This window comes from Ostrea edulis, chromosome 8, assembly GCF_947568905.1.
Source record: "Ostrea edulis chromosome 8, xbOstEdul1.1, whole genome shotgun sequence".
NCBI lineage: Eukaryota > Metazoa > Mollusca > Bivalvia > Ostreida > Ostreidae > Ostrea > Ostrea edulis.
In genome coordinates, this window is record NC_079171.1 from 62,572,179 (window position 1) to 62,589,289 (window position 17,111).

At 34.9% G+C, this 17,111-nt stretch overlaps 1 protein-coding gene across 2 annotated transcripts; it reads left to right on the forward strand.

Annotated features, from left to right (window-relative positions):
- Nucleotides 1–8,857: 8,857 nt before the first annotated feature.
- On the forward strand, nucleotides 8,858–12,522 carry LOC130049247 (uncharacterized). Of its 2 annotated transcripts, XM_056146619.1 has the most exons (4): nucleotides 8,858–9,060; nucleotides 10,288–11,623; nucleotides 11,727–11,877; nucleotides 12,000–12,522. In XM_056146619.1, the coding sequence occupies exons 1-4, from the start codon at nucleotides 9,046–9,048 to the stop codon at nucleotides 12,391–12,393; spliced, it is 1,896 nt and encodes a 631-aa protein (XP_056002594.1). In that variant the 5' UTR covers nucleotides 8,858–9,045; the 3' UTR covers nucleotides 12,394–12,522. The 2 variants fall into 2 exon arrangements, with proteins under 2 accessions (XP_056002594.1, XP_056002593.1); XM_056146618.1 differs by lacking the exon at nucleotides 8,858–9,060 and having other exon boundaries at nucleotides 10,228–11,623.
- The last annotated feature ends 4,589 nt before the right edge of the window (nucleotides 12,523–17,111 follow it).

Consider the following 17,111-nt stretch of genomic DNA (forward strand, 5'->3'; position numbering starts at 1 on the left):
AGTCAGCCAAAATATTATCAATTACATAATTGAACTAGACCATTAGCAACAGGGTACTCCTAAAATACATCACATAACACTTAAAATGGCTGTATGAACCATATACTGCTCTAGAAGCAGTATATCTCGATCCATTCACCCTAATAAAAAAGAACATCCGGAATCAGACGTAGAAATGTGAAGAGTATATACCAACTCATTGATAAATACGTGTGTTACTGTGGTGTGATGACTTCCGTATGAAGTGCTTTTGAGTAGCTACGTCATTGTGAATTTTTCAGTAATGCTTCTGAATACATGGTTCATTGAAGGGAAATAGAATCTAGTTACACGATGCCTTTAAGTTTATATCAGGGGTCCTTGTTTGTCGAAATCTCAATTTATATTACTTTCAATTGATGTGACGTAAAATTTACGATAATATCTAAGAAGTGGGTTGAAAGTGTTGTATTTATTTTGATGTACACATGTGGATTTTTATATATGCTGAACGCCTCCCTAAAGAGGGGGTTAAATTCTGAAACACTTTATTATTATTTATTAGTGTATTGAATTTTGTTGTTACTATAGTACTTGAAGTAATTGATAGGTAAAGGAAAATGACCGATGTGTAAATTATTCTCACCGGAAATAAGGGGTGACGTAAAGAAATGATAATATGGTATCGCTTTTAGGCTTTGCTATTCTACTAAAATATGTATCCAATAATATAGTTGATAGTGTACCCTTTAAGCGAAGCATAACATTTAATTCGAGTTAAATTAATGTACACATGTATAATCTGTGTAAATTCAAGAACAATAACTCCTCACGTTTTCCTGGAACTGTAGCTAAAACTGTAGATTTACAACTGAAAATGCGTAAATATGCTTAAAACGTCACACGTTTATTTGGAGGGGAGTGTTAACTGTAATCATACTTATGCAAATATTCTCAAAGCAGTGTAAACAAAACCGTTAACATATTTTTCTTTTACTTTTGGCCTTAAGAACTTTCGACTTGCTAAATGAGCAAATAACTACAAATAAGTACAACAACATTCAGTGACAGCTACTGGGTTTCCATTGAAGTATATATATTCTTAATTTTGATCAAAAATAAGAGACATGCAGCGCTATGAAACTCGTACAAACTAAAGTGATCACCCGAAATCGTATCACTTACTTAAGGGAGCTAGACCACTAGAAAGGCAGTACTCCTAAAAATGCAACAGAGAACACTAAAAATCACTGTATAAACATGTCGATCTAAATGCAACCAATCGATGTCCATTCATTTTAATAAGAAAGAACAACCGGAACTAGGTATACTGTAAACATCCGAGGATTATTTTCTCACTCAATCGTGGAGAGTGAGTACTTCCATATGAAGTGTTTTTGTGTGTCTACGTCATTGCGAATTGTGAAGTACGTCATCTGAAGACATGTCTAATTGAAGGAAAGCACAATTACGTTATTCGATGGATCAGTGTTACTCTAGTCGTCTTTCAAATTTTTTTTTATTTTACTTTCAATTGATTGATAAAATCTGTGATATCTAAGAACTGAATTTAAAATATTTGTTGTTCCGATGATTACATTTGGTTCTATGTGATATGCAGGACCTTTCATATGAACTTAGTTCATTTGGTTTGCGCAACCACCTGTATAACAAAAGATATACCATGACAACATAACAGGAAACAGCTACCATCTTGCATGCAAAAATAAGGAAATAGTATCTGAAAAGCGCAAAAAAAAAAAAAACAGCAGCCAGTATCAAAACCTTAATATTTGTACCTGTAGCATATGGCATGGGTGGGTGGGATTTTGAACAGATTGAATAATACAATAGCTATCAAAAAGACTGCTCAGGTTCAAGGCAGCATTGATCACTTTTCGTTATCTTCTCCTTCCATCAGAAAGGATGCCGATCCTGATGTTATGACCATTTATACTTATTTATTGGGGCACCAATAGTCCGCTCCCGAATGCAGTACAAGTATTTCTCGTAAAATTAAAGGCATCTATCGTATATGAAAAAAAAAGATACTCCTATTTTTGTTGGGCAGCATTCTGCACTTCTCTCTGCAAATAAATACAATAGGAAAAGAAACGTCTTCCCAGCGTTTCCCATCAACTCAACGTAAGAATTGTTTTAAAAATCAAAGACCATTCCCTTAGAGTGTTCCTCGTGTTGAAGTTTAAATTCAAGTCCCCAAAGATATCTCAGGATATTATTGATTTAAACTTCAGATATCCCTTTTCATAGGACACACTAAGTGTCCAGTTTAAACAGTGTTTACTATAGAACACGTATTTCCCATACAAATGCTATTTACTATTGGTGACGATAGATCATCAAACTAAGTGTTGTATTTTTCTTTTCTTTTGTAAAACCATGTAAGTTGATAATTTGGTTAAACATGCCAGACCCTGATTTACCATAAAACAAATTTAATATATTGGTTACGTGAGTAAACATAACGGCACATCCCATATCCGCATCGACCCAATCCAAATTTGCTTGAATTTTTCTAACATTTTTTCAAAGTATGAAAGGTAAAACAGATCACGTTGTCGTTTTACACAATGATGATCTTCAACTGTGCGAAATGCATTCTAAATTTCTAGAACACTAAAAGAATCTGATTATTTTTAGACTACTCTGAAATTCAAATTAAAAACATGCTAGTTCGTCAATACAACCTCGCATTGGGTCAAATGCTGTCTGACGTGTTTCATACCGATTGTTAAGCTGTTCTTGGCACACTGATTTTGACTGAGGATAACTCCGTTTACCTGATCAGGATATGGGGCTCACGGCGGGTGTGACCGGTCAACAGGGGATGCTTACTCCTCCTAGGCACCTGATCCCACCTCTGGTGTGTCCGGGGGTCCGTGTTTGCTCAACTTTCTATTTTGTATTGCTTGTAGGAGTTATGAGATTGATCACTGTTCGTTATCTTCACCTTGCATGCTACAGTTCCTCGATTACATTATGTTCGTAGTCTTCAATAATTGTTGGGATTTGCATGGGCACGAATGCTGCTCCTTTATTAATTGGTCTGCTTTTTATATTCGTATGAGATAAACTTTATATAAAAGCCTTTACATAGAAAGAAAAAAATCCTTGAACTCGAATATTAGCTATATCGATAGTTTTCTTGATTAACATTATAAGTTCCATTCATATGTGGATTCGATATATTTCAATGAACTTGAACTATTAAAAAAAACACATCTGTTTCGTAGTTAGATAGTATACTGAACATATATGATTACAGCAAAATTAAAACTCAGCTTGATTGCAAATAAAATGACTTGAGTTTATCTAACATCAATATTCCATAATCTGACAGCATCAACTGCACATCATGTTTATGTCGCTCCACTTAAGAGTCTTAGTTTTATGTGGAGACAGGCTACTGACAAACAAATTGATGTTACAAGGGTTTTAACAGTCTCGTTTAAAGCCAGTATTTTGCAAATCATATGGTCGTTATAACGATCCAGATTCCTAATACAAACTGTCATTTAGGTCAATTGCTGTGTGACGTGGTTCATACAAATTGCTGTGTGACGTGGTTCATACAAATTGCTGTGTGACGTGGTTCATACAAATCGTTGTGTGACGTGGTTCATACAAATTGCTGTGTGATGTGGTTCATACAAATTGCTGTGTGACGTGGTTCATACAAATTGCTGTGTGACGTGGTTCATACAAATTGCTGTGTGACGTGGTTCATACAAATTGCTGTGTGACGTGGTTCATACAAATTGCTGTGTGACGTGGTTCATACAAATTGCTGTGTGACGTGGTTCATACAAATTGCTGTGTGACGTGGTTCATACAAATTGCTGTGTGACGTGGTTCATACAAATTGCTGTGTGACGTGGTTCATACAAATTGCTGTGTGACGTGGTTCATATAAATTGTTAAATTGTTCTTTTCACATTGATGCTGATTTCCAATTACTCCGTTTGCCTGATTAAAATATAGGGCGCAATGCGGCTGTGACTGGTTAGGAGGGGATGCTTACTCCCCTGGGGCACATGCTCCCACCTTTGATATATCAAGGTATCTGTATTGTTATTTCTTAAATCTGTATACCTTTCCTATTTTTGCAATTTATTATTTATTTTCATGTTGATATATAAGTTATCATCTATGTTCATGATGAGGCAGAAAAAATTGTTTTTATGTTTTTGATAAAGTAAAATGCAGTATGTATGTTCGTGATAAGATAAAAGAAATTGCCATTATGTTCTTTCATAAAGTAAAAGTCATTGTTTATGTTTATGAAAAGGTAGAAGTTATTTTTATATCCAAGATCAGGTAGAAGTTACTTTTTTATATTCATGATGAGGTAGAGGAAGTTATTATCAATGTTCTTCGTGAGTAACAAGTCAGATAGGCAGGTTATTATTCATGTTCATGATGAAAAGATAAAAATAAAGAACAGTAATTAATCTCACAATCTCCATAAATAACATAAAATCATAATGGGGCAAACACGGTCCCCTGGACACATCATAGAGTAGATCAGGTATCCAGAAAGAGTAAGCATCCTCCGATGACCAGTAACATACGTCCTGAGATTCACATCATTTTAGGTAAACGGAGTAACCTGTAGTTAGAGCTGATATGAAAAGAACGACCCATCAATTGTCATGAAACATATAAAATAGCACTGGACATAACGACAGGTTGTATTTGTAAATCAGATTGCTATAACGACTTGCGCAGAATGTTTCCATATAGAAACAATTACTTCGCCCATGTGTACTCATCACCCCATCCCGTGTTTGTTTACATTATAGGAAGTGTGTATAAAGCTGTGAAAAAGAGATAGCTGATACATAATTGGGACACACAGAGGGCTTTATGTTGCTAGTCACGTCAGACTGGTGAGAACACAATGTCTTTGTCAAACTGTCAGAAAATCACGTCCCCAGATTTAAACAGTGGGTCGAATCACGTAACATTGACCACAACTTACTATTAACCTATGCATCTATTGCATGTTTAATGTGACTGAAAGGAATGAGCATATCGTCACTTCTCTTTTATCCATTTAGTTCCATCTACTCTAATGAGTACATACACCGAAGCTTATTTTCACAGCTAAAGTCATGATATAACAAATGGTACGTTTTTATACGTCTGATATCAATATGGTAATTAGACAGGTCACATCCACCATGACCACTACATTCTGTGTCTCACTTAAAGACATGGCAATAGATGATATATCTTACCGATCTTACGCTTAGAGTAGCACACGACCCCAATTTTATCAAAAGTTTTAAGTTGCACGCGGCTGACAGGAATTATTAAATGATCCACTACATTTTGTCCGCGATCGTAGGGAATAATACAAACATCTGAAGAAATATAGATCCTATTGCTTAAATATAAGTGATGTGAACGATTTCAAAATAGGAAGTGTCATTCGCATCTGGTGATCTTGAAAAATGTTGGCGTACTGAGGAAAATAAAGTGATGCCTATATGTTACTTGACATAAGCATGCCATTTTCAAGTAATAATCCTACATAATTACATAAGGGGTAACGAAATATTTCCGGAATTGACATTAGCACATGAACATTAGATAAAACTTTGTAAGTTAATGAAGATAGTATACCTCTTCTGTATGTGACATTTGTGCAGAGTTGTCACTTCCTTGATGTTTCATATTTCCCAGATTTGAATGAATGAATGGTGAAGATAATGAACAGTGATGAATTTCATTACTCTTATATAGGACATAAAATAGAGAGTGGAGACATAAAAACTCCTGGGTATACCAGAGGTGTGGCCAGGTGCCTACCATTCCGCTATCGTGTGAAATAATGCAAACTATTTGAAGAAATACACTTGTCATTGTTTAAATATTAGCGCTGTCTTCCATTTTAAAATAGGAAGTGTCAATTACATCGTGTGTTCGAAAAAATATATTGACGCACTGAGGAAAACAAAACAAATATAGTACATTGCAGTAATAACTATAACATGATTGTTTTTATACAAACACAACCCTTGATTTAGACATCACGTTCTCAATTATTAATCCTACATGATTATATAAAGGGGTACGAAATATTTCCAGAATTGAAATTAGCAAATGAAAATTAACAAAAACATATATGAAAAAGTTAATGAAGACACCATATTTCCTCTGTATGTTCTTTGTACATTTTCGTCCCTTCCTAAATGTTTCATATTTCTCAGGAATGAATGAATATGATTTATTAAAATATTGCGGATTCAAAATAAGTACTGAAACGACGTGAGGAACGATAGAAAATGTCACAAAGACTGGAGCCAAATTAAACGAGGTGAGGAACATAGAAAATGTCACAAAGACTGGAGCCAAATTTGTCTAAGGATCAGAACTATGCATGAGGGAAATAATCCTTAATTTTGAATTATATATTAATTCTAATTCTATATTTTATCACCGCAATTGAATATGCATCCGTATATATTCACATCTTTATAAGCAATGCAGAAATGTGAATTTGCTACAAACTGTCTTCATATCATTCCTTCAGAAGAAAAAATCAAATCCTGTTTTAATGTTAGTAGTTATTAGCTACCAGTACACACTCTTTAAAAGAAATCTAATTTTGTTGTATATTTGTTGTCCTTTGGTAATATCATATTTTACAAAATCAGGTTTTCTCTCCACATCATTCATTTTTTTTTTCGCTCTAAGAACACTGTTGTAAAACATAAATACCACATCAACAGGATCGAGATATCGTGATATCGGTACCGGTGTTCCAATATAAATCCTGGAGACAAATTGAATTTCAGTTCGTGGATTTTTTTTGCAACATTTCCGGTGATCTGTTTCTATGTATGATCATATTAAAAAATATAATCACCTTAGTAGTATAAATGTACATAGAAGTACCACTAGCCTAAAGAGCTACGGAATATATAATTTCTCTGTTCTGGATTTTGGGCTAAATTATCATGTTCAGCAGCAGTATAAAACAAGATTTGCTCTTTATAAAACACACAAAACCCACGCACATGTTCAAAGGACTTTACACGATATGATTTTCTTCCATGAACACCATATGATTATTTTGGATCCTTCCTATAGTACAAAACCCTTGGGTTGCGAAATGCATAGTTTTAGCAAAATACAAGAAGTCCTTTAAATGATCAGAAAATAATCACTATGACCATTCTAGTCCCATACTGATACATAAGCCCCTGTTGTACCTCGTGACTGAAAGAATTTACAATTTTGATAAATGACTACATGCTGCTTCAAAATATTTATTTAGTTTTAATTTATTGTATTAGGGGATGCTTACTCCTCCTAGACACCTGATCTCACCTCTGGTGTGTCCAGGGGTCCGTGTTTGCCCAACTACCTATTTTGAATTGCTTGTAGGAGTTATGACATTGATCACTGTTCCTTATCTTCACCTTGCATTAAAGAAAATATCATTGGATGTGTTACATATAAACACTATAGACAACGCTGGGACTCACCCTTGAGTTAGAACACTGGTGGTCATGTTTACAATCTTGAAATAGGCCGCTAAAACTATGGAATATTTAAGGTAAAAGTGTAAAAGTAATACTCACAGATGTGCGGTTATAGAGAAAATATGTTCTTGAAAACTGATCAATGTTACCTTAAGGCCTCATGGGGCAGGAGTTCTGAAAATTCTAATTTATATCCTCCTTGATTCAAAGATGCTTCATGCCAGATTTTATAAGAATTACATTGGTAGTTATCACAGAATAAGTTCAACTGTTAACGCATGATGACAAACACTGACTTATAGCAACCAGGATAGCTGAGTTTGCTCAGGTGACCTGAAAACCAACTATACGTTGTTTAAAAAATATACTGCTCAGAGTTCTGCTCAAAGTATATACATCATATCTTTGAAATCTTCAATAAAAAATGAAGATAACGAACAGTGATCGATCTCATAACTCATATAAACAATACTAATTATCATGCAAATCACCATCTCTCTTCCAGATTAAAGATTGTATCAACTTTTACATTTGTTCATCTCCGACAAATCATTATCATTAATAGCTGTTCTACCCTGACAAATCATATTTTGTATGATCAGTTTTTAAATCGAGACAGGCTACTGACACACATCTTGATTGATAGTGCCTGGGTTTCAACAGTCTCGTATACAGACATCCTTTCACATTTGGTTGAAAGCTGTTTGACTTGCTTCATACCAATTGTGAGACTTTTTTTGCACACTTATTTTGACTACGGATAATTCTGTTTACCTTTCAAAAGTTTTTTTTTTTTTTTTTTATCCTCTTTTCTTTCCGTAGAGCTACAAATACACTTAACAGGGCAAAGATCCTGTCTGAACCCAGCCTATCATGAATAAAACCTTAAATGAAAACGATCTTAGATATAAGGCTAACGGCGGGTGTGACCGGTCGACAGGGGATGCTTACTCCTCCTGGGCACCTGATCCCACATCTGCTGTGTCGAAGGGTCCGTGTTTGTCAAACTATCTATTTTGTATTGCTTTTTAGAGTTATGAGATTGATCACCTTTCGTTATCTTCACCTTACATTAGGGACTAGGCAACATAAATAAAAGAAAAGAGGTTTTGAAATTCTCACATCAAAAAATTATAATCATCTACCTTTTACAAGACACACACTTTTCTACTGAAAAAGAAAATATGACCAAAACACAATGGGGATACAACGTTTTCTTTCGCTCTTACAAATCAAATGCAAGGGGGTAGCGAAACTTGTAAATACCAGCTTTCATTTTGAAATTAATGAACTTAAAGTAATTCTTTTATGTTTCATGTTACTATCGAGGATATATCACTTTTGTTGATAAATATATATGAGCCGTCCCATGCAAAAAGGGCCCTTATGTATATTGACGTCATAATGAGAAAAACGCTGGTAAAGATAACGTCATTATTTGCAAGTTGCGTCTGTTACTTATGTTTGCAATGCTGTCAATATAACGTGATTGTGTTTATATAAATCACCTGGAACGATGCCGACATGTACCTGGAATTAACAAGAGGAAAACATGGACTTTTTAGAGGTGAGTTTTATATAAACAGACATAACCAATATTGTCTTGGTGACAATTAGGCCTATAAAATATTTCGATGCAGAAGATTTGGGATCCGCGCATATGTTGACGGGTACTGCAGGTGCACTTCAATCTAAGGTCATATGTATCCACATATATATACATGCAATTTTACGCATTAAGCAGATTAAACAAATCAAATGATACAATTTAGAGATTTGTCATTTAAGTGAAAAATACTTATTTTACCGATATTCATTAAAACATAAATCAATGACGTACGTTTGTTTACATTCGCGATTGTTGAGCTCCGTGCATGTACATGTGTTTATATATGTCCCGCTTGTGATATCCTAGTTATTTTTCATAAAGTTTTTAAAAAGACAAATAACTAATTGTTCTTATATCATAATGGGGTTATCATCTGGCTTTCTAAACTTTATTTAGTGCCTAAAATGACTTGTTTTCATCGCGGCTATTTATAGGTAAATGGATAAAATTTAGAGTTACGTCCCGCTGTTTTCGTATCTCATAGGCGGATTCACCGGTGGCTACTCAAAAATTAAATAAACAATGATCATATTAAATTCAAAAAAATAATAAAGAATTAATCTTTTCAAATTCATCAACAATTTTTAAAGTAAAGTTTTGTTTCAACAAATAAATATATAAATATTTGAATACATAAATCCAGTTTAATAAGAATGACCATAGTGGATGACCCCTTATTACTCTTACTGAGAGAGAGAGAGAGAGAGAGAGAGAGAGAGAGAGAGAGAGAGAGAGAGAGAGAGAGAGATATCTGGGACTTCAAATTAGAAAGACTGAATACAATTTTTTCTATCAAATGCGGTTATTATTAATCGAAATATGCAGAGTGCAGAGCAGTTTTCTGCATGTAGACACGTTTATTCAAATAAAATATTTCTGTAGTTAGGTGCTTATTTCAGTCTTACATTTAATTGATCAACATGCTAATGATAAATAAAAATACTATTTACTGGATTTCTATTTAATGAATAGCTCATAAACAATCTAATACTTATAATAATAAAAAAGATATTACCATTTTGTGCTGAGATCAACAACTTGTCAAAACTTAAATTCAGTACTACTGTAAAATCTCTGTTTGTAATATGAATGTATTTGATATTTTATTTTAAACAAATACATGAAGGTTTAAATATTTGCATGGTATGTGAACATGTAGAATTTCACAGGGATATTTTGTTACAGATTATTGACGAGTGGCATAGGGAATATTTTCCTCCTTCACAAAGTGTTGAATCATCTGATGAAAATACAGACGATAGTGATATTTCAACTGCATCAGAAAATGAATCCAACGAAAATATTTTAGAACAAAGAATTCAACTTGTGCATCCTGATAATGATCAGAATAAAAACCTAAATTCAGAGGAGGAGGACTGGGAGAATAACAATCTTGACTTAACAATTCGTGAAAAGATAATCAAAGGCTGCTCCTGCAGAATGGATTGCATATCAAATATTAGTTTTGAAGAAATCAGTCACCATATTTATTCCATGAGAGAACTTTCCAAGGAAGAGAAGGATATGTACATTATGGGAAAGCTAAAAAGTAAAAGTTATGGTGGCGGATCTTCAAGACGCGATGCCAAACGACAGAGATACGAATACAATTTTGATGACCGGGAAGTATGTACAGATGTGTTTTTATTTTTACATGACATTGGTGAAAAACATTTTAAAAATCTTGTGAAGCATATGAAGACCCATGGAATAAAACCACGGACACATGGAAACATCGGGAAAAAACCACACAATGCCCTGTCCTTTGAAGAAATTAAATTTGTCGTGCAGTTTATCAATCGATATTCTGAAGATAATGGACTTCCTATGCCAGCTGCTCCAAGAGGTCGCGACTCCGAACCACCCATTTTTCTACCTTGTTCAACACCAAAGAACGAAATTCATCAGTTATATGTTGAAGCCTGTCATGAGGTCCAAATTCGTGCTGTTAAATTGTCCTCATTCTATTCCATCTGGTCTGCCTGCCTTCCTAACATTCAGATTGCCAACCCCAGATCTGATGTATGCAATACCTGTGAGCGCCACAGAGAGCACATTTTGAATGCAAGATCTGAAAATGAAAAGCTTACAGCAGCAAGAAATTTTACAGATCACATTGAAAAAGCAGAGAGGGAGCATCACCTCTACATTCAGTGCATTAAAGAAGCCAGGGAAGAACATCAGTCTATTCAGCTTCCTGAGCCACCTGTTAGACCCTGTTCCACAGATTTCCTCAAAACTCACTACACTTTTGACTTCGCGCAATGTGTGTCTGTACCTCATCATTTCAGACAAGTAGGGCCATTATTCTTTGAGACACCACGGAAAATTCAGATCTTTGGAATTTGTATGGAGGGAGCAGGATCTCAGCGAAATTATTTGATTGATGAAGACCAGACCATTGGAAGAGATGGAAAGAATGCCCATGGGCCAAATACAGTCATCAGCATACTTCATCACCATTTTCAAAATTATAGCATGGGAGAGAAATGTGCTGTTCTTCACTGTGATAACTGTCCAGGTATGTATATTTCATCTTCATTTTTTCATATACACCTAGTTCTATTCATTTTGTTCACATGTATATGCTGCTTCTAATATTCTAATGCTCACTTCATCTTTAGGTCAAAACAAAAACCGGTATGTGATTGGATATTTGCTATGGCGGGTCATGATTGGGCTACATCGAGCAATTGAACTTCACATGCAGATACCAGGGCATACAAAATGTCAAGTGGATGCAGGCTTTGCTCAGATCAAAAAGAAGTACAGGAGGTGATATTGTGTTAATATCAATTAATATTCCAAAAATAAAATTGTATCTAGCATAATCGAGAATTTCTATAATAGTCTATATTTTTTCAAAACCTTTACGCGGCGATGCATTTTGTTTTTAGATCAGATTGTGACACTCTACAGCATGTTGCTGACGTAGTCTCCAAGTCCTCCAAAAGTAACGAGGCTGTGATAATAGAGGATGGAAATGTGAAATACTATGAATGGAAAGAGTATATAAAAACAACTTTTCAGCCTTTGAAAGGGATACGCAAGTTTCATTACTTCACTTTTTCAGCACTGCTGCCTGGAGTTGTATTATGCAGCGTTGATGTAGATGGCGACAAGGTCCCAGTAATCCTCAGTAATCACGACCAAATCAGTGTAAATCTACCACCAGAGATAATGCCGGGCGGACTCAGTAGAGAACGACAGGAATATTTATACAAACATATCAGACCTCATGTCCGGGAATGTTTCAGGGACACAACATGTCCAGAATTTCATGAAGAATAAGTGAAAGTTTCAATTGTTTTCGACAATGATTAACGTCATTTCAACGTCATTTTTTGTAACGTCATTGAAATATTATCTTAACCTTTGACAGCCTATATCTCAGTAAATATGCTGAATATTTGACCCAAACTTCACGTGTCTTTTTAATGTTGTTTTCTATCATATTCCATTAAAAAGTTAATTTTGATAATTTTTACCATAAGGGCCCTTTTTGCATGGGACGGCTCATATTGTTTTTCACGACTCTAGATGGAACTTAACCTGGAACAATACGAAGTTGTATATGATAGAAATTGAATTTTCTGTAAACCTCTGGAAAATAAGTTACATCAATTACATTCCAGAGCTTTCAAACATTGGAAAATTAATATATCAGTGGAAAAGAAGGAAACTAACACCATTTGGCTTTTGTGGTGTTGATATCTAATCATTAGAACATCTATTTGTGGATTGTATACAAATAAAGGAACTATGGTGTGATGTTGAACAATGGTGTTTGGAAGAGTTTCATATCGCTGTAAATATTGTCAAGCTCACTGCATTATTTGGGAAATACTGGAAATACTCTCTCTCTCTCTCTCTCTCTCTCTCTCTCTCTCTCTCTCTCTCTCTCTCTCTCATGAAAATCTCTCTCTCATGAATATCTGTACATAAAAGAATAAGATACATATGGAATGCAGACAGTATACCTGATGCTATTGAGTTCGTAATTCGTAGTTCAAAATAAAGACGTTGTATGAAAACACCAATGTAACCCATTTCTCATATGTATGCAACAGTGATATATGTGTGAAGTGAAAATTTCATAAATAAAACAAGTGTATAAAAAATCGTTTACTTAATCAGGATATAGGGATTGCATCGGTTGTGACCGGTTGACAGGGGATGCTTATTCCTCCTAGGCACCCACCCCTGGTATATCAAGTGGTTCGTGTTTGCCCGACTCTATATGTATCGCTTATAGGAGTTATGGGATTGATCACTCTGCAGTTCATTCATTTGTTCATGATGCAGTAAAGCAATTTTATTTGATATAAAACAAAATTAAGACCTCTGGTAACGGCAGGTGTTGTGGAAAAAGTTTTAAATGTACTTTTGTAGCGTTAAAATCCCATGCGCAGTTTTAAACAAATATCGTCAATGCGAAAACGCACGTTACCTGATAAAAAAAAAAACTAGACAGTGAAAGTTATATGACGGGTCAAAACTAATCCATAACAATGGTGAGTAAGTATGATGTAGTTTTACAGATATTGTTTGGTAAATAATTTTTAAAAATTCTTGAAAGTAGAAAATCCCAAATAGGGAATCACATGATACAAAATTCAAATTAATTTGTCTCTCCCTTAAAAAAGTATTTAAAATATTTTAACCGACACAAGCTACTTAAGTTTGATAGTTTATGTTCATTCGCTAATGAATTAATACAGTTAAAATTATTACAGTCTGTTTTTCTTATTGATAAATATCATTTGTGTGTGATCACAGTTGATTACTCCACGAAAAGACAAGAAATTAACAAAAGAGAGATAACTCTGAAGCAGTAACTATCTCCATCACCTCTCCTATAAGCATTGTGGAACACTTCATGAAGGCAGCTCTTGTTTCTGCAGCAACATTTTTGAACTGGTAAAATATTGGTACGTTTGTGCTTTTGAGGAGAAATCCAATTGTGAACATTGTGTAAATGCCGTTTGACATTGCCCGGGACTTTGTAGCTTTCGTTCCATTCAAATATATACAGGTCGTCTGCAGCTTTGTAGCAGACTTGAATTGGTGCATTTTGGTTTTCCATGTCCTTCGTGTTGGGTGTATCTGTTTTTCAGCGATTTTTTGCATGTGAGAAGCAGTACATGATGTTTGACGGATGATTATAGCCTATAAATGAACTTTATTTCCAGTTCACCATGACGATGCGAGAAGTAAGACCTTGATAGAGTTGCTTCTAAACGGTAGGGCTCTAACTAGCATATTATATCGAACTTTTCTCCAACATTTTAAAGCGATGCAGCTGGTAAAAAAAAAACTAAGATGGCGGCGTGATATACCTTGTGAATGAAAGGTGAAGATAACGAACATTGATCAATCTCATAACTCCTACAAGCAATACAAAATAGATAATTGGGCAAACACGGATCCCTGGACACACCAGAGGTGGGATCAGGTGCTTAGGAGGAGTAAGCATCCCCTGTCGACCCTATATATTATCATGTTTACAGGAAGACTTTTTTATCATAGATATTTAAAACATCATGTGCCTGTGGTGATAGGCAACATCCGTAATCTTAAGAGGCATCCCCTATTTTGATGTTGAAATATCCAAGTATGGGTGAATTTTGAATTCTCATAAGTGGATCTACCCCCAAAAGAATGAACAGTGGTACTACTCTATGAAGTATAATCCTCAAGTAATCAGTCACACTTGCAACTGGGCATAATATACCCCAACCCCTATCTATGTCCAGAGAAACACCCCTCCCAAGTTAGTCAGCTTTAGATTCCCTAGTGTGCACAAACACCATGGAATAATTAGTTTCGAAAGTGACATCTGTCACTTGTAAGATGGACTAAATATTATTACCAGCCGACAATGACAGTTCGCCAACACTAAGAAAACTAAAAAGACTAGGGAATATGCATCTCGAAACAACTTCGTTTTGTAACTGTTGAAAAAAATGGATGGCGATTCTTAAACAATTCCCTTAAAAAGCTGTAATGTTATGGGCAATGGAACATCAGTTGACCTGTTCATCCTTAACTTCCAGCAGTTTACCCACAATGGAATTCTATAATACATCTGCCAAAGTTTGAATTTTGCATTGAAAACTAATGGTTGAAAGGTAGGTCCTAGCAGTGGCATATGAACAAGTTTTACAAGACAAATAAGCAATGAACTGTACAATACCGTAGAGTGAAGGTGGCCACAATTGACAATTGACCATAACCAAATTCCTTACGAAAACTACAGAATTATTTTAACCCCATTTCATCTGATGCCTTGGTATTCTTACAAAATTGCAACTTTTTCACCTGAATCTGTAAATCATGTTGACTAACTCTACAGGGATAGGCTCTGGCATACTGCGTGCTTCTGATGCCAGCTTTTTGAAACGGTACCACTGTTTACAAGATTTAGAATCTGTAAGTTTATCATTCACACTAGATATGTGCATAGCCTTAAATATAACAGCAAACAACATGAGTCTAAACACAAAATATCTTTTTGCTCTACATAAAACTGAACCCTCTTATGTCGCAACTGATTTCTACATAACTATCTTGCTAACACTAAAGGTGTCTCATATGTTGTGGCCATTGTAAAAAAAACCCACCCCCACCCCCAGAATAGCCCCCACACCCTACCTGGCATGATCCTATTAGCAGAAACATGAATTAAAAAAATGTTGAGCATCCCAAAGTATTGTACCCACTATTTATCCGACAGGTGATTGAAAGAAGGCAAACCATAAAGTTCCAAGTTTTGTAGTGCTGTACCCGTAGGCCGAATCCGATCAAAATTAGAGAACGTTTTCTAATACAACAAAGTCATCTTTATATGTATAAAATAGATTATCTTATTACATCATTTCATTGGGGAAGTCTTAACGTAATATGGAAATCGGATTAAAGAAGACAGTTAGTTCGCTTTCACTAAGGTAAAAACATAACGTCGCGGGAAATCATGGAGCAGCGAATAGCCTTTACAATTTGCGTCACATTCCGGAAATCTCCAATAGGAACTGTTAAAATGCTGGAAGCAGACAATATGTGAAAAGTGAATCGGGCTTTAGTGTATAAATGGCATAGACGATTTTCATCTGGTAGAAACGGTATATTGGATGACAAGCGTCTAGGTAGGAAACGAATCATTTGTGAAGAACGTTTCAAAAAATAAGCAACGCTATGGAAAATGACCACTGTCTCGGAAATATAAGATATCTTTGATGTTAGATACAGCACCGTCTTCAGTATTCTTACTGAACATTTGGAAATGAGAAGAGGTACCACCCGCTAGCTGTCTACACGATAAAGCTATAAAGAATGTGTGTGAAATGTAGAGGGCAATATTTTGAGAAACTGTGAAACGCGACTTTGTGTTTTGCAGATAATGATACTCCGTGGCGAAAGAATATACTGTTTTTAAAAGCATCTATGATAGATACTATATGATCAAATAGAAATAAACGTCCCATGTAGATAAAAAAAAATGATTTCAAATGCGCATCTGGTGCATCAAAATTGGTACCGTATAAGTTTTACATCCAATAATGTGTTGAATTTCAATTTTCAAAAAATGATATATACGAAAAAGACAGTGTCTGCATATTTTTTTTAATGATCCTCGTATCTGAATATATTTATATTAAACGAATTATCTTTCTTTGAACATTGTCCATTTTTAAAGTATGAACCTATTTACATTCAGTGCTGATATCATATTTTGCATGAAGAAAATCGAATTACTTGTTACATTTACTTCAAGGTCCTTATACATTTTTAATATGAAAAGTGTCCTTTTTATGAAAAATAATCAACAGTCAATCAATAAGTTATACGAGTTGCAGTATGTTTGAAGTAAATCTAGTCATTAGAAGATCCTATAATAATGTAACAGAGACTACGTTGACTCTGTTGAGGATCGAAACCGATAGCTTTGGCAGTGCTCTATCGAGCTAAAAAGACAGAGCTGGTAGGGACTCTATGAATTCAATGCTATC